General features: G+C 41.1%; 1 protein-coding gene and 1 pseudogene across 1 annotated transcript in view; both read left to right on the forward strand.

The window, feature by feature from the left end:
- INTS9 (integrator complex subunit 9) overlaps positions 1-26298 on the forward strand; it is a 118582-nt gene that overhangs the window by 21977 nt on the left and 70307 nt on the right. Inside the window, exons 2-3 of the mRNA XM_004476091.4 lie at positions 10860-10987; positions 24027-24087. Coding sequence (XP_004476148.1) covers positions 10860-10987; positions 24027-24087 — 189 coding nt within the window. The remainder of the gene's footprint in view (positions 1-10859; positions 10988-24026; positions 24088-26298) is intronic.
- LOC101445451 (prefoldin subunit 3-like) lies at positions 21555-22854 on the forward strand (annotated as a pseudogene).

Genomic DNA, 26298 nt, shown 5'->3' on the forward strand with positions numbered 1-26298 from the left:
TTAGCTGAATTTTGTTAGAGAAGTAAAGTGTTTTGTCAGAACTTCATAAGGCAAGAAAGTATCAAAGAGTTTATTAAAGACACCAGCATAATTTCAGTAATTTACTCTAAAAGTCTAGGTGTTGTCTTTCTCTCTTTCCCTTCCCCAGGGCCATGTCTTATTGATTCATCCTTCTTATTGGTAGCATTCTCATTTTATTTCTGTTCCCATTGCCATGTCAATAGTTTTAAGTTGTTCATTTTGCATCAAGACAACTACAATATCAAAATAAAATTATAGGCCATTATCAGTACTAAGCATAGTTCTTTGAAAAATAACAAATATATCTAGCAAACAGTTTAATAACACAAAGAATTATACACTGTGGTCGCTTAGATTTTATTTTTTTTAAGGTACAAGTTCATACATCATCAGCCTTTGCTCTTCCTCCCTCTCCAGAAGCCACAACTACTCTACCAAAGTGGGTGTTTATCGCACCTATGGATGTTTTTATGAGTTTAGTGTATGTTACGGTACCTGTAGCTCAGCATCATTAAGCAGTGCTGAACTGTTCTCCAGAGTGATTGTTTCAATTTACACTCCATTTTTACTCCATTCTCTCCAATACTTAGTGTATCAGTTTATTTAATTTTAGGCAATCTAAGGTTTGCTCATTATTGTCTTATTCTGCTTTTCTCTGATCCCAGTGATACTGAGCTGCTTTTCCTATGACTATTGGCTATTCTTGTTTCCTCATTTCTGTTGGGTTGTTTTTGTTGTTTTTTTTTAAATCTTTTGGTTGTTGATTTGTATGTATTCTTTATGCTGAATTGGTTACCAATTCTGTTTCTTCTAACATGCATTGGAAATGCAGTCTCCCAATCTGTGTCTTGGGTTTTCACTGTTTAAAGTTTCTCTTGAAGGTTTTCATTTTAAAGCACAGCAGTCAACTTTGTTAATCTTCCTCTTTATGTTGTATGTTCTTTGTCTTTTGCTGAACGAATTCTCCACTGGAGTAATAAGTTATTGTCCTCTTTTTGTATTATTTTTCATTAAAAGTTTTAACGTTTTTTATCTAAATATCTTAAGTGTTTTAATTCCCTGGAATTAATTTTCGTGTATCATGTATCATATGAAGTCATATTTTTCCAAACAGGTTGCAGAATTTCCCAGCGCGATAACTGACTAATCCATCCTTTGTAATTTAGTCTTTGTCGTATGTTAATCTCCTAGATATACACATGACCCTTTTCTGAACTGGTTATTCCTATTCTGTTGGTCCATTAGCTACCCAATGCAACCATCACACTGTTAATTACATCATAGTATGCCATATCAGAAAATGTAAATTGTCTTAGGTTATTGTTTTTCAGTATTTTTGTAGCTAATCTTAGCCTTTGACTCTTCCATGTGATATTTAGGATCCGTTTCTTAAGTGCATAAAAATTATGTTTGAAGAGAATTGCTATTTTTTGCAACATTTTATCTTACCTTCCAATGAACGTATGTTCAAGTAGAGATAACAGTATCTTCGTAAAGGCTTTACATGTCTTTTCTTACTTTTATCCCTTGATACATTTAACTTTTTGCCAAATAATATCATAATTTCAAGACTTTATTACTTTTCTGACTGTTCATTGCTGGTATATTGGAACTCAGTTCATTTTAGCATATTGATTTTTATATCCGGCAACTGTAGTTAACTCTTATTATTGCAGTAATTTGTCTTTAGAATATCTTTTGATCTTATCATACCTAAATGAGTTTTATTTCTCAATTTGTAATCATTTTATCTTGTATTTGTCTTATTGCATTATGTAGACTCTCTAGTATAGTGCTGAGTTTGAGCAGTCATCATAGACATCTTTGTTTTGTTCTTGATTTTAAAGATTTAGCCATCTTTGTTTTGTTCTTGATTTTAAAGATTTTTTTCCTTTTAATTTCTCTTCTCTTCCCCCGCCTCCCCCATTCTCTGTGTGTTCTTCTGTGTCCGCTTACATTCTTGTTAGCAGTACTGGGAATCTGTGTCTCCTTTTATTGCGTCATCTTGCTGCGTCAGCTCTCCGTGGGTGCAGTGCCATTCCTGGGCAGGCTGCACTTTTTTTGTGCTGGGCGGCTCTCCTTACGGGGTGCACTCATTGTGCATGGGGCTCCCCTACACAAGGGACACCCCTGCGTGGCACAGCACTCCTTGTGCGCATCAGCACTGCGCATGGGCCAGCTCCACACGGGTCAAGGAGGCCCTGGGTTTGAACCCTGGACATCCCATGTGGTAGGCGGATGCTCTGTCCATTGAGCTACATCCGCTTCCCTTGTTCTTGATTTTAAAAGAACACTTTCTCGTGTTTCACCATTTACTCTGATGTAGGATTTGTTTAGAAACTCTTTGTCAGATTAAAGAAAGATCCCTCCATTCTACCTTGGTAAGAGTTTTTGCCTTGAATTTTTTTCAAATACATTTTTCTGAAGCTATTGAGCTTCGTTTTCCCCTATATTCATTTGTGTGAATTATACTAATAGATTTTCTAATGTTGTATCAGGAAGCAAAACCAATTTGCTAAAAGTATATTTTAAAAAGTGTGTTTGAATCGGAAACAACCAAACACACTTCTCTATTATGCTGCTGGAGAGAAAAAGCAAACTGAACCCCTTTTCTCTTTGCTCATAGATCTTCACAGTATGTATGTATATGTATATATAGTATATGTATGTTTGTATGTATATGTGCGTATATGTATAGAGAGAGAGGGAAAGGTGGGCAAATAGAGAAAGGAAAGGAAGAAGGAAAAATAGGTGATTCATTTAATACTTATTTCATTAACACTACTGCCTATTAAAAAAATTTACTTAATAACTCTATATAATTCTTCCAAACAGGATTGAAGAGCTTTTGACATGAACTCAATCTAGAGGTTATCTTAGATTACAAATATTGAAAGGCAATTTCAGCAGTAAAACTAGTTTACAGTGAGAAAACCTTACCACTGCATTTGGATGGAAGGAAAAACCTTATGATGGATTACAAAGCAATTTAAGTAATTTAATCTACTTGGGATTTTGCTTTCTCTTGCATTAGTCAACTGAGTCTCTTTGTTCAAACAAGATTATAAATTCAATCAGCATTCTTATCAATTCATAGTAAGGCCTTGTACAGTTCACCCTATCTCCATTTTTTAGGTCTTTGGCAAGTATCATGTGCTGTGGTAGGTAAGTGTTCTGACTCTGGAGCTTATTGTCAGAGTTCAAGTCCTGGCACAGCACTAAGAGCTTTGGGATCTTGTGCAAGTTTCATCATCTCTGTACTTCCTTTTCTGTATCTGTATGAGAATAATAGTACCTTACCTCACAGATTCTTGTGAGGATTCAAGAGTTAAATATAATGTTCTTACAGAGTGCATGCCATCTCATAAACCTCATGTCATAATAACTGTTAAATTCTTTTAAACAAGTACAGGGAAAAGGAGAAAGTATATAATGTTCTACTTCATGTCTTCTTGCAAAAGGCAGACCTATCACCCAAAACCAATTCACTAAAACTCAATCTACTATATGGCCAAATGACCAAATTTACTAATTTACCAAATAGTTGTTTCTTCTAATGAAGTTCACAGTAATTCAACTGCTTTTTTAAAAAAGATTTATTTATTTTACTTTACTTACTCCCCTCCCCCCTTGTTGTTTGCTCCTGCTGTCTGCTCTTAGCTCTCCGAGACCGTCAGCTCTCCACGGTGGCGTGGGCCAGCCTGCCGTCACCAGGAGGCCCCAGGAACCAAACCCAGGGCTTCCCATGTGGTCGGCGGGTCCCAGTTGCTTGAGCCACATCCGCTTCCCTCATACTGCTTTTGAAGGTTTCTGAGAGGTTAAGTTGGTCAGAGGTCATTTTGTTTTCAAAGCAGCTTTTAAAAGGATAGTAAATTTGCTAAAACCTAAGGATCGTAATGTGATTTAGTTTTCTTAGTAGTAGATTTAATATTCAAAAAAGCATATTTGAAAATTAGTAACCACAATGTATAGTGAAAGAACATCAGTGAGAGTAACACTAGAAAAGTTTCATTTGCTTGCTCACAGGCTCTGTAAGGAAGCTCATTTCTACAAGGTACTTGGGACAGTGCTTTGAGAAAGTTGAAAGTTTGATCTGTATGATCTCCTATATAATACAGACAATCAAGTTGAAAAATCACATGAAAAATGGCCTCAAGATGATGATATTTCTTCGGACCTGCCCCAGGAAAAATGCGACTCACCATCAAGAATTATAAACAACAGTAACAGAATCCACCATGAGTTAGTATCTGTAGACACAATACACAGAAGCTGCAGGCGCCAAGAAAATTAAAGACTATAAAGGGATCAAACCTGCAAATAGTACAAGATGTTATTAAAAAGAGAGAACTTTTAGAGAGGAAAAACACAGGCAATGAAAAGAAAATTTCAGTAGATGATTAGCTAGCACATTTAAATACCGCTAAGGAAAGAAGCAGTGAGCTGTAAGAGAGTTCTGATGAAAGTACCAGATTGGAGTATGCACAAAAACAACAACATAAAACATGGATATGTGAAAGGGATATTGGGCCACAGGGCATAAAATGAAACAGTACAGTATACATTTCACAGGCGTTCCAGAAACAGCAACTGGAAAGAATGAGGGAAAGGCAATATTTAGAATGATGATGGCTAACAGGTGTTTTTTTTACAGCTGTGAAAAACACAAGTCCTCATGTGATAGAAGTGTAAGCCAAAGAGAGAGAGAGTGGTAGGAAAGCCACCCTGTGCCACCTTTGTGAGAGATGAGAGCGACAGGAGCAGGGATGTTCAGTGCCGCCTCTCACGGCGCACTAGTGAGCCTGGCAGCAGATTTCTCATCAGCAGCACCAGACAACAGAAGACAGTGGCATTCTTCAGTATTCTACCTGACAGTTCCACCACCATCGCTGCTGAGGAGTGTAATGACCAAGAGCTTACCCCAAGCACCATCTCTGTAGGAGGTATCCTAACTCATGTATTTCAGGGGAGAAGAATTTGAACCCAGAAGGAAGGTGTATAGGAAAGATTGGTGAACAAAGACATTGGTTAATAATCATTCACTGTAAAAAGTAGGGTAACATGTAGTGCATTATAAAATGTGATAGTAAGACATCATTCTTTTCTTTTCATAGCCGTAAGAGAGAAACACAACACTGAGAACTAAGCCATGACACAGTGCTTTAATGGTGCTACTGAACAGTGCATTAATCTGTCCAACTAGCCTATCCTTCCTTTGCAATTCCTTTTATCTGGTCCAAAGAATGTGACAGTTGCCTTTAAGTGCAGTGCTTCAAATGCGATAAGGAATCTTTTAGTACATATCTTGATTACAAAACAGCACAGCTTCTTCAACTCGTGGACAGTTTCCATAGTAGAAAAACATCAATAAATAATAACTAATACTTAAAAATCAAGAAATAACTGTATAACCTTATTGTTTAGAAATAGAGAAGTAACTAAAGGAAACAGCTAGAAGAGAAAGGTTTCCTACAAACCATTTTGGTTTTAATTATGTATATATTTATATTAATTTCAGTTAAAATAGGAAGATATGAGACAATTCTCACAAAGAAAAATTGGCATAGTTGTGCTATTATCTAGAAAATAAATTTTAAGACAGAGGTTTGCATAATGATAAACAGCTTGCTTCTGAAATTTAATAATTCTTACTTTATGTGCCTAGCATTATAGCCTCAAACTTTAGGAGGCAAAATTTGACAGAATTACAAAGATAAATAGACCTGTTTATCATCATAGTGGGACATGTTCATGTACTTCTTTAGTTGGGTTGAGGTAAGAAAGAATATAACAACGTAAGAGATTTATAATAAGGTAATAAACTTAATCTCCCCTTCACACAACAATTACAATGTATTTTTTAAATGTTCATACCTACTGAACCATTTGTAAAAATTGTCTTTGTACTGTGTACAAGGACATAAAGCAAAGCTTTCACAAATTCCAAAAAATTAATGTGCAGACTTTGTTCCCTGATTACAATAAATTAGAAATGAATAACCATTATGTGTTATGTAATTTCCATGTTTAGAAATTAAACCACACTCACATGTGCATGCTTTTTTGAGTGATTTGTGGCACAGAGAAATTGTAATAGAAATTATGTTTAGAAATGGATAAAATAAAAACAGTGTATCTAAGTTTGTGAAATGCATGCAGACCATCACTTAGAAGGCTGTTCATATAGCCTGAATGCATATCTTAATCAGCTACACACCCAATTGCAGAATTTAGCACAATATAATAGATAAAATAAGAAAATCGAGAGCAGATATTAAATAGAAATTGAAAAGAAAAACTAAACATTTATCTTAAGGATAATTGAATATTTGGTTATTAACTAAAGGAATAAAACATTTCAAACTGTAGAGGAAGACAAAAATAAAATTAATAGAATAGAGAGCAGTGTATTGCTCCTGGCTCAAATAAATGTTTTTATATAGTAAAGATGTCAGCATTCCCTCAATTAATATATAGGTTAAGTTTGGACTCCACTATCTCCGTGTAGAAATTGATTTTTTAGAATTGAAGGCTAGTCACTAACATATTTGAAAATACCATGTCATAAACTCTATAGCTTTGAATTAAAATGGAAAAACAAGACAAAAAGACTAATGGAACAAAATACAGACATATCCAGGCTATTATATAACTTTGAGGTGTTAAAACCAGAATAAACAAAGGTGAGAGGAATCACCTTTAATGAATTTTACTAGGACATTTAGGAAAATAACTTGTTTTTGTCCCAACTGTGTGTAAGAAACAGTATTTTCAGAAATGAATTTATTACCGTACATAGATATTCTGCAGAAGTCTATGAGCATCAGAAGGAATGAAGCCCGACACGCAGGAGGAATGAGCAGCAGGATAGACAGAGCTTGGATATTTGTTAAAGCCGAGTAGTGATTACATGAAAGGTCATTAGATGTTTAAAAGTGTCCATAATGAAAGTTTTTAAATTTTTTCCTAAAAGTGATGAATGAGAAAGATATGTACTAAAAGTTTGTCCAAAAAATATAAACAATGTTTATATGTGTTAAATATATATGTTCCAAAACCAGATTACACTCAATGAGTGGGAAAAAGAGATCAGCATGTGCACAAGGAAATGTAGATAGTAAATTGTCACATAGCAGAGTAGAAATAAAATTAACATAAAAGCTTTGCTATGTGATTAAGCAAGAAAAAAATAGGAGTTATAAAACCTTGTGGTTGACTAGAATCTTCACTGTCGCACTCAGAAGTGTTGACATTGTCAATTGGATCCATCTTCCCAGAGGGCAAATTAGCAATCAACAATATTTGTAAAATTGGTCGTTCACTTTACCAGTTTGGTGGGATGCACAAGCGTTTCAGACATTAGTGAATGCCAGCAGAGAATATAACCTCCTCTAAAAATGCTGTAAATATCCGCTCCCCTCAGGCTTAGGGGACCTCTTCAGCCCGGTAATTCTAATAACTTCAGCAGGTAGCAGTGAGCACACACTGTGTGTCAGACATGGCATTATTCATCTAGTCCTCAATTCTAAGAGGGCAGGAGGTCTGTTTATTAAGTAGTGATTTTCCCAGTTAGGGCGGTTTAATTACTTCTAGATAGCTACTCCTAAAGTTAAAGCTGCCTTTTGGTATAAATTCTGGAAGGTTTCGACCATAATAGTACTGCGGGCATAAGCAGTGTAACTCATCTGGGGTACTGGTGACATTGTAAATAGGTACAGCCTTCTTTTGGAAAGCATTTTGGCAGCGTATTTCAAAAGCCATAAAATGTCCACATTTTCTGACCTACTTACTGCCACTTCTGAGAATCCTCTAAAGAAATAGTCCAGAATGGAAAAAGCCGTACGCACTGAAGTGATGATTGCAGCCATGTTCGTGATGGGACTAGAGGCAGCCCTCGGTGGTCCCCAGGGAGGGCGTGGCTAAACAAATGATGATGGCTATGTTTACTCAGCACCAGCAAAAATCAAGTGTTAGGAACAGACCAAGAAAACACAATCATAATGAGTTTTAAAAGCAGGACATAGAATGGTATGTTTACTAAAATTACAGCTTTTATAAATATGAAAAAAAAGGGTATATAAAAATGATAATTGGATTGTTATGATTGTGGCTAATATTTTTCTTTTCCACTATTTTAAGACTTTCTGTAATATAGAATTATTTCTACTTTTTAAAATTAAAATCACATGATTATTTAACATTTTTGCACATTTGTTTCATAGCCATCACTAAATTATAAGTTGATTTTTGTTTGGAGGCAACATATTGGGAGCATACAAACAGCGTCATTGGAGGCTGGTGTATTTGGGGTACTTTACAGGTACCTCATTTACTGGTTTTGTGACCCTCAGCCTGTCACTCTTCCTGACTCAGTGGAATCTTTGGCGTTAGGGAGCCTCACTGTATCTTTGGCACTTCTCAGACAAGCCACTTAACTGCACCGTTCATGCATAAAGTAGGGCTAATGAGCTCAAGGCCTGACACCCTGCTGGCAGGTACTGTGAAAAGGAGCTTCCCCTAGGTTGTGGCCCTGTTCAAGTGTCCCTCGCCTTCCTTTGTCCTTGGATGACATAACAAAAGTTTTTCAGCTAACTTTTCTCCTTCCTGGTATCATTTGAGCAGCAGTTTTTACATATTGCTCTTCTGTCTTCTGGTATACCTTGTTATCTGTTTTAGAGTTATGGATTTGAAGGTAAAGATTTTGTCAACTCAGTGTGGCTAGCTAAATTTTTAGTTTTGTTTCAATCCTCTGTACTTACTAGAACATTTGCTGTTTGGGTCAAGTTTAGCATGATGCTTTGTGTTCACTTTGAGATGTTTGTTTTTAACAAATTATTCTCAGATAAGAATAAAGACCAAGCTAACTATAGGGAACCAGGTGGAGGTTGGAGATTGGAAGTTGGAGTAGGGATCTCTGTCTTAAATTGTAGGAAAAGTTTTTCAGTAATTCTGATCCCTGTTTTTTTTTAAAGATTTATTTTACTTATTTTTCCTCACCCCCTCGTTGTTTGCACTCACTGTGTCTGTTCATTGTGTGCTTGTCTTTTTTCACTTTTTAAAAAAAGATTTATTTATTTACTTATTTATTTTGCCCCCTTCCCCTCCTCCCGCCCTGCTGTTTCCACTGTCTGTTGTCTTCTCTTCTCGTTTTCTCTCCTCTAGGATTCACCAGGTTTCAGTCCTGGGGACCTCTGATGGGGAGAGAGGTTCCCTGCCAATTGCACCACCTCTGTTCCTGGTCTCTGCTGCGCTTCAGCTTGACTCTCCCCTTGACTCTCTTTTGTTGTGTCATCATCTTGCTGTGCGACGCACTTGCGCGGGCACTGGCTCACCATACCGGCACTGGCTCGGGCACTGGCCCGTCGTGCAGGCACGCTTTCTCTTGTTCTTTTTCACCAGGAGGCCCCAGGGATCGAACCTGGGTCCTCCATATGGTAGGTGGAAGCTCTACCACTTGAGCCACATCCACTTCCCTCTGATCCCTGTTAAAGAATTAATTTATGTAAAGTATAATTACCCAAATCATGCTGATTTTACTTTTTTGGGACAATTACAATTTTAAATAGTTTGTATTGTTTTCATCAGTAGCAACCTTGTGTCTTTTCAGACCATCAGTTTTGATTTGGAAAATATAATCATCGTACTTAAATTTAGAATATGGAAAAATCTTGCAAAATGCCCATGATATCTTGGCATTATCATTTTTAGGACATATAGTTTTTAAAAAACATAGGTTACTATAATGTCCTCTGGAGAAAAGTGGAAAATTTACTCAGAGATGCAACCAGCAGAGTAACAGATACTGGAAGATTCAGCCTGAGTGACTGTGGCCATGTGGGGCCAGGCATTGATGTCTTTTTACTCCGACTTGTGCTGCACGTGTGCTTAAATCAGAAAGAGAAAGCGTTCTTGCCGAGGGATTAAGAACATGGACCTCCATTTTCTGGGCTTTGCTGTTCAAGGGAGGCCTCTACTGAATAATAAAGTTATTCATTATTCATATATGCTGTTCAAGGGAGGCCTCTACTGAATAATAAAGTGGGAGAGAGGTCTTCCCTCCTCTTTCATTTCTTTTCTTCAGAGCAGCAGTGGAATTGTTCAAGGTGACAGGGTACCTGCCATATGAGTAATTTTCACTCTGTCCTCTCTGTCATCACCGCTACATTGAGGAGGACGTGAGAGATGTCTCAGATCAGTGTATTATCTTGCCTCATTCCTCTCCTTTTAATGCACTAGTGTGACTTGTGCCTCTTTGACTTCTGAGCTCTGCTGTCAGCGGCAAGAGACTTTTGATTGCTCAGAGGGAGTTGTCCCACACTCCTGCTTAGTATCACAGAAGTCACTTGTCCCTTTGAGTCATCTCTTCTAATAAGACCGAGCCATAAACCTTCACTGGTGTTTGTTAATTAAGCTTCCCAACTGTTTCCTCTTTGAGGAAAGCACTTGACCTATTTGTAGGAGGAAAAACACAAACTTAGAATATAATTTGAGGATCCAGCTTTTAGCAGTACTTAGGTTCAGATGGGATAGTGGAAATTTGGAGGAATCGTGTGAGAGTAGAGCAGATTACCTAGCTTGAACAACTGTGACCCCTCCAAAACTGTGCTTTCCCTGAGATGTCATTAAGGAAGGTACTTTATGAAATGTTGGATATGATCTGGGGTTGGTTTTTTTTAATTTTGTACTACTAGGGGAAGTGGTACCCATAGCAGTAAAAAGAGAAAGTCATAGAAAGTTAGCTATTCTTGTGAGAGAAAATGATCAGTTTTACTTAATTTACTTTACTTTTTAGGTTTTATCTCTAAGTAATTATTGATAAAAGTTATTTTTTTTCCCAGTATTGCCTGTCGGGGCATCCAACCTTACCATGCAATGTGCTGAAATTCAAATCGACTACCATTATGTTGGACTGTGGACTCGACATGACTTCTACTCTCAATTTCCTTCCTTTGCCACTTGTTCAAAGGTATGTGCTGACACATCCCAAAACAAACTGAGCTTTAATTTGCTGAATATGGTGCTCGTTAGTATAAAAATTACTAGTACTTTATGTGTTATCTGAAGTTTACTTTGTTCTCTTTAAAATGTTCTTTATCAAAATAATTTCCTTTGGCTGGGTTGATGGAAAGTGTTCTATTGATTTATTGATTGACTTCTTTATTATAATTTATTCTGAGCTTCTATAAAATGTTCTTGCAGCTGCTTAGTGCAAGTAAAGTCATGTATATTTCATCTCTCTTGCTAATTCATATAAGAGCTGATAAATGGTCAACTGATAAGCCCAAGAATTGAATTTTAGAGTCATTTAATTGCTTTTTCAGGGACTTGACATCATAGAGTCTGACATTTCTTTTTGATAGGTATCTCTGGATTATTTTCATACTGGTCAGCTTTAGGTAGCATAGAATCGTATATGCAGGCAAAGTCCACATCTTAAAGCAGATATATTATTCAGGCCTTCAGTCACTGTTTACTCTTTCTAAAACATCCCCTTAAGAAATTGGTTTCCCAGCTTGCTGCTTTTAGAAGCAACAATTTATAAGAGAAGTGGTTAACTTTTAGTGGCAAAAAGTGATAGTCCAGGCGGCAGACTTGGCCCAGTGGTTAGGACGTCCGTCTACCACATGGGAGGTCCGCGGTTCAAACCCCGGGCCTCCTTGACCCATGTGGAGCTGGCCCATGTGCAGTGCTGATGCGTGCAAGGAGTGCCCTGCCACGCAGGGGTGTTCCCCATGTAGGGGAGCCCCACGTGCAAGAAGTGCGCCCAGTAAGGAAGCTGCCCGGTGTGAAAGAAAGTGCAGCCTGCCCAGGAATGGCGCCGCACACACGGAGAGCTGACACAGCAAGATGACACAACAGAAAGAAACACAGATTCCCATGCCGCTCATAACAACAGAAGCAGACAAAGAAGATGCAGCAAATAGACACAGAGAACAGACAACCGGGGTGGGGGGGAAGGGGAGAGAAATAAATAAAAAATAAATCTTTAAAAAAAAGTTGTAGTCCATACAAGAGAGGATGTAGAAAGCTACCTAAAATAGATTGAAGAGCTTAAAAGCATTGCAAGCTATTGGCCATCTAATATATTTCAGTCACTTCTCAAGACATCACTATGTGCAATGATTGTTTATAACAATAACACTAATCCTGTGAATCATCTAGGAAAATTACATTGATTTTTTTTTCAAAATTATTTTATTGAAGTATATCATTTTTGAACATACATAAACAATGAATTTACAAAATAAACAAGCACAGGGGTCTCATGTATCACCCCACCACCAACACCTTGCATTGTTGTGAAACACTTGTTACAAACTACGCAAAAGCACTGTCAAAACATTACTACTAACTATAGTCCATATCTTACATTTGGTTTGTTTTCCCCCCAAACTACACTTTTATTATTTTAAATATATTTTTATTATAGAGGTTGTGAACTTGCAAAACAATCATGCACACGTGTAGAATTCCCATACAGCACCCCTTCACCAACATATCCTACTGTGGTGCAATATTGATTACAAATTATGAGATAATATCACCAGGCTATTAGCACCAACCATGGTCCGTGGCATACATTTGGCACATTTTTTCCATATTCCCCCATCATCAACACAGTACAGCTTTGGCATTGATGCAAGAATATTACAGAAGTGCTGTTAACCACAGTCCATAAGTCACAGCAGTGTATTTCCCCCGTGCTTCTCCACGTTCCCACCACCCTGCAGTAGTGACGTGCGTCCACACTCGTTCACAGAAGAACACCATCAACCGCCTCTGGGTTCACTGTGTCATTCAGCCTATAGATCATTCTCCAGCTTTCTTTCAGTTGACTTTTATATCCCTAGACTACCCTTGCCAGCTACAGTCGCATTTATAAACCAGTTGCTACTCACTATAATGTGTTAGCATCAACTCTATCCGTTTCCACACTTTTACAGTCAAGTTAATTAAAACTTCTACATTTATTAAGCTTCAGCAGTCTTCTTGGCCCTCCTCTTATCTCCTAATAACCTGTACTCTAGGTTTTAACTCCATGCGTTTATTCTTCATGTTTAGTTCATCTTAATGAGACCGTGCAATAATTGTCCTTTTGTGTCTGGCTTACTTCACTTAGTATAATGTTGTTGAGATTCATCCATGTTATCATATGTGTCCCAATTTCGTTTCTTCTTACTGCAGCATTGCATTCCATCGTATGTATATACCACATTTTATTTATCCATTCATTATCAGCCATTGATTTTTCAGAGATAAGGGAAACAATAAGGTGATGGGGATAAGGTCAGAGATAATTCCAGATTACATGTTATGCAAAACTGGTAGAATTCAGTTAAAATTACGCCCAGCACTTAGAAGTACATTTACTATTCTACAGATAATATCCAAAAGAGTAAAAATAATATTTACAATTGCAGGTACTGTAGGCATAATATATACATTGCTTGACAAAAATCACTAAGGGTTATTTCTTACTGAAATAGCCTGACATTGCTGTCTGTTTCCCCAAAAAGATTAAAACATTTGTTCATGTGGTGTTTATTAAAAATCTACACTGTGCTGGGGCCAGGGGCTACAGACATGAACAGGACAACTTCCTTCCCTCATGGAACTTACAATCTTATCGAAGGAGAAAGACATTACAGAGTTGAAAATTTAATTATACTTGTGATAACATAACTGGTATACTTGTGAAAAGTAAAACCCAAGGTTCTATGAGGACATGCAAAAGGAATCTCACCCGCTCTGTGGGGGCATGGATTTTCTAGGACTTTCTAGACAATCCCAGCTGCATATTTTTCCCTTCCTGTTCGTTCTGTTCTTTACACGCTAATGCTGTTCTCACAGCCCTGGCTCAGCACTGAACTCCACTTCCACTCTCGCCCCTTTGTCGCTGTTCTACTCTCGGAGGGCAGCTGTGTTGGTGAGAGATGCACCCGCCCTGGTTCCCCGCAGCAAGTTCCTCTTGCTCAGACTGGACACTTTGGGGGTGGCCTTGGGCTGCTCTCCCTTACACCCCGCACCCGGTCCTTCAGCAGACCCTCCTGCTCCGGACACACCTCTCTACCACCGCCCCGGAGCCCCCACGCCCTGAGACCCTGGCCCCCTGCCTGCCTCGGTGCCGCTCCCCTTTCTGCAGTCGGTTCTCCAGCAGAGGATCCCTTTGGCCTGTAGCAACTTCAGGTCACTCCCCTTCTCGGCACTCCTTGCGCTTCCCAGGACCCTCAGACTGAACGCCAGCGGCTCATCTCGAGGCCCTCCTGTCTCATTTCTAATTATTCCTTTTCTTGTTTCTTCCTCAGCGTCCACATGAGCACCTTTCTATCTCTAAAACTAAGTGCCTCAAGGCCTTGCTGCTTCTGCTTCTAGGATTGTTTCTCCATCTTGCCTCCTGCTCAGAAGTCTCTGTCCCAGGAGCACCCGCTCAGCAAGGACTTCTGTCCCTCTCTGTCCCTCTCTGCCCCCTTGTCCCACTTTATTTTTCTTCATAGCACTTACCATTACCTCATTTTTTAAATGAGAACTTGTAGGTGTATAGAAAAATCATACATTAAAGTGTTTCCTGTACCACCTTATGTTTAACACCTTGCATTTGTGTGGTACATTTGTTACAGTCGATGAAGGAACATTTTATAATTGTACTATTACCTGTAGTTCATGGTTTACATTAGGGTTCGCTGTTTGTGTTGTACAGTCCTATGTGGGGTTTTTTGGCATGTTTTTAAAAAATATTTATTCTAGTAACATATACTTCAAATCTCCCCTTTATCACATTTAAATATATATACTATATTAAGTGTATTATATAATTCTATATAATACATTAAGGTAATATTTATAACACTAATACTATCTTAATAACAAGTATGTATTACTACAAAATTCATATATTGATATACAAATGTAGGTAGTCTCTTGTCTTCTTCACAGAAAGTAAGTTGACAAGGGCAAGGATTTTGTTCTCTGCTATATTCCCAGGTCTTAGAACAATTCTTGGCATGTAGTAGCTGCTTAATAAAACTTGTCATATAAAAGAATCCTCTTACCTTACTCCGGATTCCATCCCTTCTTGCCTTCTTGAGTTCTATCACTAGTAATTATAATCTTTCCATTATTTTGAACCTTTCCTTCTTTACTCAGACCTTCTATTTAAGATGCTCAGACACTTCTAACTTAAAATTTTTTAAAAGTTTCTCCCAACCTCATTTTCCCCTTCAGCATTCCTAAACCCTCTCTAAATATACTCTGCCCAGACATAGAACAGAGCAGCCCTCACGAAGGTCGCAGGTAGCGTCCGTGTCGCTAAGCGCGGCGAGCACCCGTCTGCCAGTCCTCATCTCACCTGATCCTTCAGCACCACTGGCTGCCACCGAAACGCATTCGGGGGCTTCCCCTTCTCCAGCTCCTCCTTTCTTACCCGCTGTAGATTCTGTCTTCCTCTCACTGGCCGGCACATCCGGGGTTCTTCACTGTCCAGCGCTTGGCCTTCCTAGTCTCTAACCAGGGAGATTAACAAGCACACCTGGCCTCAGGAGCCCGTCGTCATCACTAGCTGGTGTTTCTCCTGCTCTGAGCTGCGTGTTCACAGGTGCAGGAGGCCTCCCCGGTGTCTCCTCACACCTGCCTCAGGCACCGCAGCTCCCACTTGGTCCAGAAGAGGAGGCGCCCCGGTCCTCTATCCTAGTGAACGGCAGCTGGTTAGAAAGCCAGAAACCCAGGGGCTAGCCTCGCTGTGCCCTGCTGCACTCCCGCTTCTGGTCTATCCCCAGGCCTTGCCTCGTGCCCTCTGTGGAGCCCGAGAACCAGGCGCTTCTCTTTAGCTTGGCTGTAGTCACTACCGCCCGTTACAGGCACTGCTGCAGAAGTCTCCTGCCTGAGAGGATGCCCCGAAAGATGTTATTGGAACAACTGGAAAAAATGGAACATGGACTGTATGCTTTATATCAGTGTTAAATTTCGTGAACTTGATAGCTGTACTTAAGGTTGTTACATAAGTGGTTTTTTTCTTAGGAAATGAACATGGAAGTGTTAAGTGTTAGAAGAGCATGATGTTTGCAACCTACTCTAAATGTTTAGAAAATAGGGAGAATGATATAACAAATGTGGCAAACTGCTGAAAGTCAGCAATTCTGAATCTGGGTAAGGGGGTGTGTTGGAGTTCTTTATGTTATTTTTGTATTAGTTTTTGAAACTTTACTATAAGTTTGAAGTTATTTCAAAATATAAAGTTCAAAAAAATCTCCTAACTGGTTTCCCCAATCTGATCTTGCCCCTTTCAGAATCCTGAGTCATCTTTTTATGAAACTTTTAATTTTGGATTAACTTCAGATTTACAGAAAATTCACAAGGCTGATACAAACAACTCCTAGTTAGCTTTACCAATTGTTAACATTTCACCTCTTGGGAAGCAAATGTGGCTCAAGTGAAAAGGCCTCCGCCTACCATATGGGAGGACCCAGGTTCAATCCCTGGGGCCTCTTGGTGAAAAAGAAGAGGAAGTGTGCCTGCACAGTGAGCCAGTGCCCACATGGTAAGCCAAGTGCTCACACAGCAAGCCGAGTGCCTGCATGGTGAGCCAGTGACGCACAAGTGAGTCACACAGCAAGATGATGATACAACAAAAGAGAGACGGGGGAGAGTCAAGGTGAAGCGCAGCAGAGACCAGGAGCTGAGGTGGTGCAATTGACAGGGAACCTCTCTCCACATCAGAGGTGCCCAGGATGAGTCCCTCTGAATCCTAGAGGAGAACGATGAGAAGAGGAGACAAAAAAGAGAAATAGGTACAGAAGATCTTACAGCAAGTGAACACAGCAAAAACAGCAGGGTGCAGGGGGAAGGGGGGGTTAAATAAATCTTTTTAAAAAAAGAAAAAATTTTTCACCTCATTTGCTTTATCATTTTCTCTTTGTGTATATGAATATAATTTTTTTCTGAACCATTTGCAGGTAAGACGCAGACACGATGCTCCTTAACCCCTAAATACACAAGTGTACTCTTCCTAAGATAAGGACATTCATTTACATAACTACAGTCTAATTACAAAACCAGGAATTTTACAATGATACTTTACCAAGATCTCAATTGCATACCCTATTCATACTTTGTCAGTTGCCACCATATAATACCCTTTATTATAACAAAAAATGATTTTTTAATCATTTAATGACTTCTGGTCTAGGGTCCAACCCAGGTCACACATTACATTTAGTTGTCATATCTTTAGTCTCCTTTAATCTGGAAGAGTTTCTCAGTCTGCCTTTTATGACCTTGACGTTTTTAAGAGTACAGGCCAGTTATTTGGGTTAGTTTTATATTTCCTCATGATTAGGCTGGAATTCACATAAACTATTTTATGTAATATCAGAAGGCATATGATGTCAGTTTTCCCAGAATCATCTTTTTGAATTGCAAATCTAGTGTCTCACCTGTTTAAAACCTTTCAGTGGTTTTTCATTGCTCTTAGAATAAATCCCACACTCTCATTTTGGTGAATTAGCTTTATACCTGCCCCTTCAGTATTTTCTTCGTTCCCTGCCTCTTGCTTTCAGAGTCTTCAAGAAATCGTGCTGCCCACCGCCTCAGCGCGTCTCCCGTTCCCTGGCCTGGAAGGCTCCTCCCGTCCTACCCCACTGGCACTCTCCCGAGCCTGCTCACAGGAGGCTGTCCCTCAGACTCATTTGTGGCTTCACAGTTTCTGTGCAAGACACACAGAAGGGGCAGTCTGGTTGGGTTACAGGAAGGTGGCAGCCTTTGGGACTCTTCTTGAAGTTTTATTTGAATACCCTTTATGTAAGACGTCCTTGCAAAGAATGCCAGGAACAGCAGGAAGAAGTGACTGGAAGGTGCTATGGTGCTGTGCCCAGGCTGGCCCCTTGTCGGGCCGTCGTGGTGCTGTGCCCAGGCTGGCCCCCGTCACGGGCCGTCCTGGTGCTGCCCAGGCTGGCCCCCCGTCACAGGCCGTCCTGGTGCTGTGCCCAGGCTGGCCCCCCATCAGGGGCCGTCCTGGTGCTGTGCCCAGGCTGGCCGGCCCCCCATCAGGGGCCGTCGTGGTGCTGTGCCCAGGCTGGCCCCCCGTCACGGGCCGTCCTGGTGCTGTGCCCAGGCTGGCCCCCCCCGTCACGGGCCGTCCTGGTGCTGTGCCCAGGCTGGCCCCCCATCAGGGGCCGTCGTGGTGCTGTGCCCAGGCTGGCCTCCCGTCACGGGGCGTCATGGTGCTGCCCAGGCTGGCCCCCCGTCACGGGCCGTCGTGGTGCTGTGCCCAGGCTGGCCCCCTTCAGGGGCCGTCGTGGTGCTGTGCCCGGGCTGGCCACTCATCAGGGGCCATCATGGTGCTGCCCAGGCTGGCCCCCCGTCACGGGCCGTCGTGGTGCTGCGCCCAGGCTGGCTGTCGTGGTGCTGTGCCCGGGCTGGCCACTCATCAGGGGCCATCATGGTGCTGCCCAGGCTGGCTCCCCGTCACGGGCCGTCGTGGTGCTGCGTCCGGGCTGGCCCCCCGTCACGGGCCGTCATGATGCTATGCCCAGGCTAGCCCCTTGTCATGGGCCGTTGTGGTGCTGTGCCCAGGACTGTGTTGCCATCTTTAACTGTCTTATATCGGTTTTCCTGTGTGATTATTTGTTTGTCTATCTTCCCTTCCTCCTAGCAAAGACAAGTGGGTTTTGCTTAGTCTTATCACGGCCCCTGGCCATGTGCATGATGCATAAACAGTGACTCAGAAGCAGTTGAGGGAAGCGTTCCCAGCAGGGCTGCACCAGATGTGACCTGCCCCCTCTTTTTGGAAAGACCTCCTTGTCTTCCATCTCTAGCTCCTGCTCTCCTGTCTCGCCTGTCGCAAGTGCCCTTCCCATGTGAATCTATAATTCCTTCTGCTTGCCCCATCGTAGCCCCTACTTTATTCTGTTGTAATTTGCTGTTTAAAGTCTCCCTGTCCCAGACTGCAAACTCCTAAAAGGCAGGGATGGTTTATTTACTGTCACGTCCCAGCACTTTGCATACTCTGCTCAGAGTAAGCTTTTGATAAATATTATTTGAATGAATCAATGTAGTTGTGACTTTTTTTATCATTTTCTGATTATAAAAGTAATTCATTTTAAAGTAGAAACTTGAAAATATGAAAATTATAAAGAAAAAATCAATTACATATAATCTTCATTCTACATTCAGTATTTTATTAGGTGATAGATTCATTTAAAAGACCCTGAATTGTTTGTTTTCAGTTTCAAACCATGGAAATCCTTTCATTATATAATTCCAAAAAATTAGGTCTCGTATAGATACATTTTTCCTAACTATGAAATATGGCCTTTTTTCCCTAAGATATGATTGTTAAAGGGTAGTATAGGGGTATAAATGCCAATTAAAAGAAAGCTAGAGAATAATCTAGAGAGTGAGTAACACAGTGAACCCAGAGGTGGATGGGAATTGTGGTTAATAATTCAAATACAAGAAAGTCCTTCGATGAACTACAACAAATGTACATCACTATTGCGTGGTGGTAAGAATGTGGAGAAGCATGGGAAAAATACAATAACTGTAACCTTTGGACTGTAGTTACCAGCGGTACTGGAATATTCTTCTTGCATCAATGCCAAAGATGTGCTGACTTAACAGTGGGGGAGCATGGAAGGAATGTACCCCGCATGCACAGGGGACCGTGGTTAGTGGTGGTAGTCCGATGATACTGTCTCGTAAGTTGTAGCAAATGTTCCACAACAGTGTTGTGCATTGAGGGGTGTTGTGTGAGAGTATGATTTATGAGTTCACAACTTCTCTAATAAAAAATATTGAAAAAAGATATGATTATTAAATAATGGATACAAAGATGTGTCTGTCTATAATCACGATTTTCTTATATCTTTACCTCCCATATTTTTTTAACATAGCTTTCTGTGGAGAGACCCTCTGTCTCCTTATTAGAAAATTTATACAAATTTTGTAATCAATATAAGCAAAGTAATAATGGTTTAAAGTTTACTAACTCTTGGTGGTTTATCATTGATTTGGTGGAGCTCGTTAACCGTGTATTTTCATCTGTATAGTCAGCATCCCTTTGCCATTTGATGGCAGGTTTTTATGGCTCGTCTGGTTTGGCACTGTTGTTATAGCATGGTCATGCTCCTTCGAGCATTTGGCCCCAGTTTCTCAAATCCAAAATAGCTATGGGTGTTTAATAGAAGCTTCAGTATTACATACAGGGTGTTTGTCAAGAGTTCAAACCACCATCCAAAATTTTTGCTTTTTTAAAGATTAGTGGTTTTCTTTGAGAACAAATAAATGAAACAATCATGTGTATTTCAAAGGTTGATTTTTGTGTGTCTGGTGGGAAACAGAGAATGCACATTCTTTGTAAGGGAAAGTTAGGTATGTACAACCTTGTTTAGAGAGTTACCAAGCATGAAATGAGAACATCATCCACATTGACTTGACATTACACTTTTATTAGAATGCTTGGTGTATCTAACTGATCTGATAATAAATACATTTTTTTCTTCTTCTCCCCCTCCCCTGCTCTGCTGGTGTGTTTTGCTGTGTCCATTCACTGTGTGCTCTTCGGTATCTATTTTTCTCTTTTTTTGTCTTCTCTTGTCTTTCTCCTCTAGGATGCCCCAGGATTCAATCCTGGGGACCTCTGATGTGGAGAGAGGTTCCCTGTCAGTTCCTGGTCTCTGCTGTGTTTCACTTTGACTCTCCCCTTCGTCTCTTTTTTGTTGCATCATCATCTTGCTGCATAACTCACTTGCACAGGCACTGGCTCACCCCCCGGGCACTCAGCTCGCCACATGGGCACTGGCTTGCTATGCAGACACCTGGTTCACTGCACGGGCACTGGTTTACCACGCAGGCACTCACGTGGGCACTCGGCTCACCACGCAGGCACTCACATGGGCACTCAGCTCACCGCGTGGGCACTCAGCTCACCGCATGGGCACTCAGCTCGCTGCATGGGCACTCAGCTTGCTGCACGGGCAGTTGGCTCACCATACATGCACTCGGCTCACTGCGCAGGCACGCTTTCTCTTCTTCTTTTTCACCAGGAGGGCCCGGGGATCAACCCAGCTCCTCCCATATGGGAGGCGAAGGCCTTGTCACTTAAGCCACTTCTACTTCCCAATAAATACATTTTTAAGTAGGAAATCTACAAGTAAAGATGTAAGTGACTAAGAAATGAGATGGGAATTAAAACAACGAGTAGTGATAGGATTTTTTTTCTGAGAAATTAGAGCAGAAAACTCCCAGAGTAAAAATGAATGTTTATCAGGTATAATTTACACCAACCAAACTTGATTTTCCCAGTAGTGATTTTCATTCTCAAATATGGAATTCAAAATTCTTAAAAAGGCAAAATATAAACAGTTGGTGAATCTTCAGAAAGGTATGTAGGAGTTCATTGTACTATTTTTACCACTCTTCTGTAAGTTTGGGATTTTGTCAGAATTAAAAGTTAACCCCAAAATTCTCATTTTTCTGAAACTAGATGTATATATATTTTACTCAGGCCTTTAACCTTCATTAGATTGATAAGCTTACCCAGAATGGCGGCCGGTAAGGACGCTGGTGTCTTTGGAGAAGTGGCGGCAGGGAACGGGCGGCAGCTCCACCCGAGGATTCCCCGAGCTGTGTTTGTGGAGGATGTAGATTCCTTCATGAAACACCCTGGAAGCAGATACGGTATTAAAGAAGCCGGATGAACAGTGTCAGAAGTGTAAGTTTAGGGAACTCAGTCTTAGAGGAAAAGGAGGCTAAAAGGTCAGATTCCTGAAATAAAGCAGACTCTTGAAATTCTGAAATACATGCAGAAATAAAAAGAATCCACCGGTTCGTTGAAACCAGGTTCTAACTGGCAGGTAACTTCTACTGCAAAGCTTCAGTCCTCCTACTGATCAAGTGTGTCTGTGCTCATGTAACGCTCGAGTGTGATATTGATGAAGCGCAGGCATTGTTGGAAAAGAATTTATCAACTGCCACAAAGAACCTCGATTCTCTTGAGGAAGATCTTGACTTTCTTCGAGATCAGTTTACTACCACTGAAGTCAGTATGGCCAGGGTTTATGATTGGGATGTAAAAAGAAGAAACAAAGATGATTCTACCAAGAACAAAGTATAATGCTCGCGATTAAAAATGTTCAGTTTTTGAAACATATGTTATTTTAAATAACCCAAAGTTTATCCTTACAGGTTGATGTCTCTAATTTTTTAACAGTAAGAATGCCACTTTATTTATTTTTAGAAACAAAATTAGTTTAAAATATTTTATGAAATAAGCAGGTTAAATTTTTTTCACATCTCCCAACAAATTAAATGTTGCTTTTGTCATTTTTTTCTGCCATAAGAAAACTTTTAGCTAAAACAGCTACTTTGAGGTATACTATTGAAGTCAAATGCTGGGCACTTTTTCTTTATTGGCTGATGTTGCTCTCACTTGATGTGGTTAAGTCAGTTTAGAGGTAGAAAAGACAATTTGAATATTTGCATTCTCTTTAGTACATGTGGGATTTTATGGTCCTCTGTTGCAAGTGAATTTGTCTTACAGAAATTGGGTTTCATGAATAACTGGGTAACCAATAATTGTCTATTATAATATTCTGGACTTTTCAGGAAATGGTAATTTGCCAAATCAGTAAAAGGGCTATTGAGGCTATACTTTTTCTTATCCCAAATAAGTGCAGTGTCTTTGCAATGCCAATATAAGGGAGATCTCAGCCAGTGCGAAATAATAGTACTCACTCAAAACAGTTGGCTAATTTTGCATTAACAGTTCTTCAAAGCAGCTTAATAGGAATATTAAGATAAATGTAAATCTTCAGTGGAAAGGAGTTATAAGCTTTTTTATTCATGTTAAAACCTCATAGGACTAGTAAGAAATCCCATTGATGGTGGCTAGTACTAGTGATACAGAGTCTGGTTTAAAATATGTATATATTATTTCATCTTGATGTAGTAAAAAATAGACTTGAACAGTGTTTTGTACTTGTATTTCATGATATTAAAACAATGAAGTTAAATAAAGATTGATAAGTATTATTTATGTTTATATTTGACTTTTTGTCATAATTTGATAAAATTATTTTGGGGAATGGGTTATAGAGTCCATTTAGTCTCACACCTCTTCTTTTGCCCTTAATTTTTACTTCACACATATTATTTTTGTAGTGAAGTTCAGAAATCCTTTTGCCATTCCTCTTGTATTCCTGATATGTCTCCTTGGTAATAAAGTTTTTCTTTTTACCAACATATTATTTTTCTTTATTGAATTATTTGCATTTTCTGCCTCCATTGTAATTCTTGTGGTCAATTAATAGTACAGAGGAAGAACCTGAGATTACCAAAAGTGAATGACTTCTGAATCTAGTCTTTGTCAGTGTTAACATGAAATTAACATCACCTTCAGGTATTCCTCCATTAGGTGTTATGGTGTCATTTCGTAACGTTTGGGAAAACTCACTTCAGTTTCAGGATTGGAAACTCAGGCCACAGTGATAACTGCTAATCCACTCCTAGGCAGTGACTCCAGAGCATGGAGGAACTAGAGTTCAGGGGTCTCTATTCTCAGTGGCCGTGGCTTGCAGATAGTGGCCTCTTTGCGGGTGGGTGTTCTTGTGAGCACCGCGTCTCTGACGTGTTTTCTAGTCTACATCATGATGCCGCTCATTCTGCTCACTCTTGAGAGTTTTTCTCAGGCGTCAACACAACGAAGTCAGAAGCAGTGATCAGAAAACCTGAAATGCTCCAGTGTCTCACCTTTCTTTTCTCTTGTTACTGTGCATAGCATTCTATTTATTTTTACAATTCATTGCTAAACTATTTGACCTTTTAATATTTCATTTCCACATAATTCTTAAGCTTGACATAACATGTTTATTTTCATCTTTTTTATTAATATTTTCAGTGATATTGCTACTAGTAATTTCAAACTGTTTTAAACTTTGCGGAGACAATACAGTCATCATGAAATCAATGAGGATTATAATTTATTAAGGATAATTTAATCTTTTGTTTTTCAGTCCCAGGCTGTCTAATCTTCCCAGCTGGTCCCTAAAGGATGGAAATGCTTTCTTAGACAAGGTAATGATTAACTGAAGCATATCGATACTCAGTGAGAAACTGTCTTGTTCAGAGCCACCACCCTCTAGTAAAGTGACTGATGGGCTCTTTTTTTTCCCCAGAAGTATTGTTCTTTAAAAATCCCAGGATCCATGCTTAGTACTTGGCGATAACTGTTTTTAAGAACCTTTTAAGGAATATCAGGATCATATCCAAGTTGGCCATGTATAAAAAGCTCGCACTTGTGCTGCAAGTACATTTTATCACCACAGAAAGAAAACTATGGCTGTTAGAATTGCAGCGAGAGTTTGAAAGGTGATGCTTTGTTAAGTAGTTCAATCCAGCTCATTTTGAGGCTGTACTGACTCTGTGACAGGAAGGATTAAAGCTTGGAAAAAAACACCTTAAGTATCTGATTTAAACTGCTTGTCAGGAGTCAGATCAAGCAGGGTCTTAGAAGAAGTTTGGGTTTTGTGCTGAAGGTGAGGAGAGGCCAGCAGGCTGAGGGGAGGGCTAGTCCTAATCTGACTGGGTCGCGGTGGCCAGAAATGGCGATGGAGGGGGGGTGTGAGGCTTTAAGCGCGCTCTGTGCGGGGTGGAGCGAGCGTGGGTTCTCAGCAGACGGCCTTCCAGACTGAGAGTCTCTACTGCAGCCCTGTTCTGAATGGGCAGCCCTTCAGGTTGTGGGGAAAGAACATCATCTGGGACTCCAGAATTCGGGGTCTTATTGTGCCTTTCATCACTGTCTAACTAGACCTAAAGTACGTGGCTTAAATTACGTTTCTCTTTTTTCCAAGACTGTTAAATTTTTGGCATTGGGTTATCTTCACAGTAATTCCTTCCACAGATCACTAGTTAACTTACCGAAAGTACCCAAAAAAAATTTAAAACTACAGTCAAATTTTATACTCAAACTCAGAGGTAAAGGACGTTGGAACTCTGTAAAGCCCATCTGCACTGCTTCCTCATCCTCTAAAGCATTCTTCCGCTTATAGGTTTCATAGTTAAAAAACCTGGGTTTTAAGATTTTTAACATTATCTATCACCCCGCCCCCCCGGTGTTCTTGCCCGAGCGACACAGTGCAGACAGGGAAACTGAGGCTCGGGGGATGCTGCTGGCGCGGCATCTCAGACCCCAGCCCGACGCGGTCCAAACGCGTCACGCCTGCTGGCTCCTGCTGCGCAGCCACCGGGCCTGGGGCTCTGGCTTGGCTCCCGTGCGTCAGGTTTTGCTGTGGGCCTGCGTCTTCCCCACAGCCCCTCCTCCTCACCTGGTCCTGGCTGGAATTGACAGGGGAGGCTTCGTCGTTAATCTCGTTTTCCAGATGCACAAACTGAGGTTTGGCGAGCTCAGCCAAAGTCACAGGACAGGGGGTGACAGACCCTGGTCTCCTGACCGCCAGGCCTGCGAGGACCAAGCGTAAAAGCCGCAGGAGCCCTGCTGACGGCAGCGGCAGCGCGTGTTAGCTGAGAGACCGCGGAGACAGGCCCCACCCCCAGGGAGCGAGGCTGCCCAGGCAGGGGCAGGGAAAAGACCGTCTTGTAGACGCCCCACGCCCTGGGCGGCCCGTGATGTTCAGGCGCCTCATTTCAGACGACAGGGAAAGGACGGCCCTCACGGTCTGGCCCCCAGAGGTCTGAGCCGGGCCCGCCCTCTGCTGAAGCCCTGCGACAGTGGCTGGCCCTGCCGTGCCCCCTGTGTCCCCTGCACGGCCTGCGCTCGCCGTCGGGTATGTGGGACAGTGGCCTGAGCGGGGGTGAGTGCAGCATGCGGGTGGGCACTCCGGGGGAGGAGGCTGGCCCTGCCGTGCCCCCTGTGTCCCCTGCACGGCCTGCGTTCGCCGTCGGGTATGTGGGACAGTGGCCTGAGCGGGGGTGAGTGCAGCATGCGGGTGGGCGCTCCAGGGGAGGAGGCGGGGCCGGCCAGGCCCCTCCTTGGCGGCCTGGCTCCCAGATGCCTGGCCGGCTCCAGTGTGGCATCTCAGAGCACCCAGCACTGTGAAGGATGTCGACATGGGGACAGAAGACAGAAGGGCCTGGGGGGAAACGGCGCTTCTCAAGGGGCTCTGCAGTCAGAGGTCCTGGCCCTCCAGGTGGCCAGGTCATAAAAATTGCTTGAAGCAGTTGTTAAAATGCAGGTGCCTGGGGGAAGCGAATGTGGTTCATGCGATTGGGCTCCTGCCTACCATATGGGATGTCCAGGGTTCAATTCCTGAGGCCTCCTGGTTAAGG

Source organism: Dasypus novemcinctus, chromosome 25, assembly GCF_030445035.2.
Source record: "Dasypus novemcinctus isolate mDasNov1 chromosome 25, mDasNov1.1.hap2, whole genome shotgun sequence".
In the NCBI taxonomy this organism is placed as follows: domain Eukaryota; kingdom Metazoa; phylum Chordata; class Mammalia; order Cingulata; family Dasypodidae; genus Dasypus; species Dasypus novemcinctus.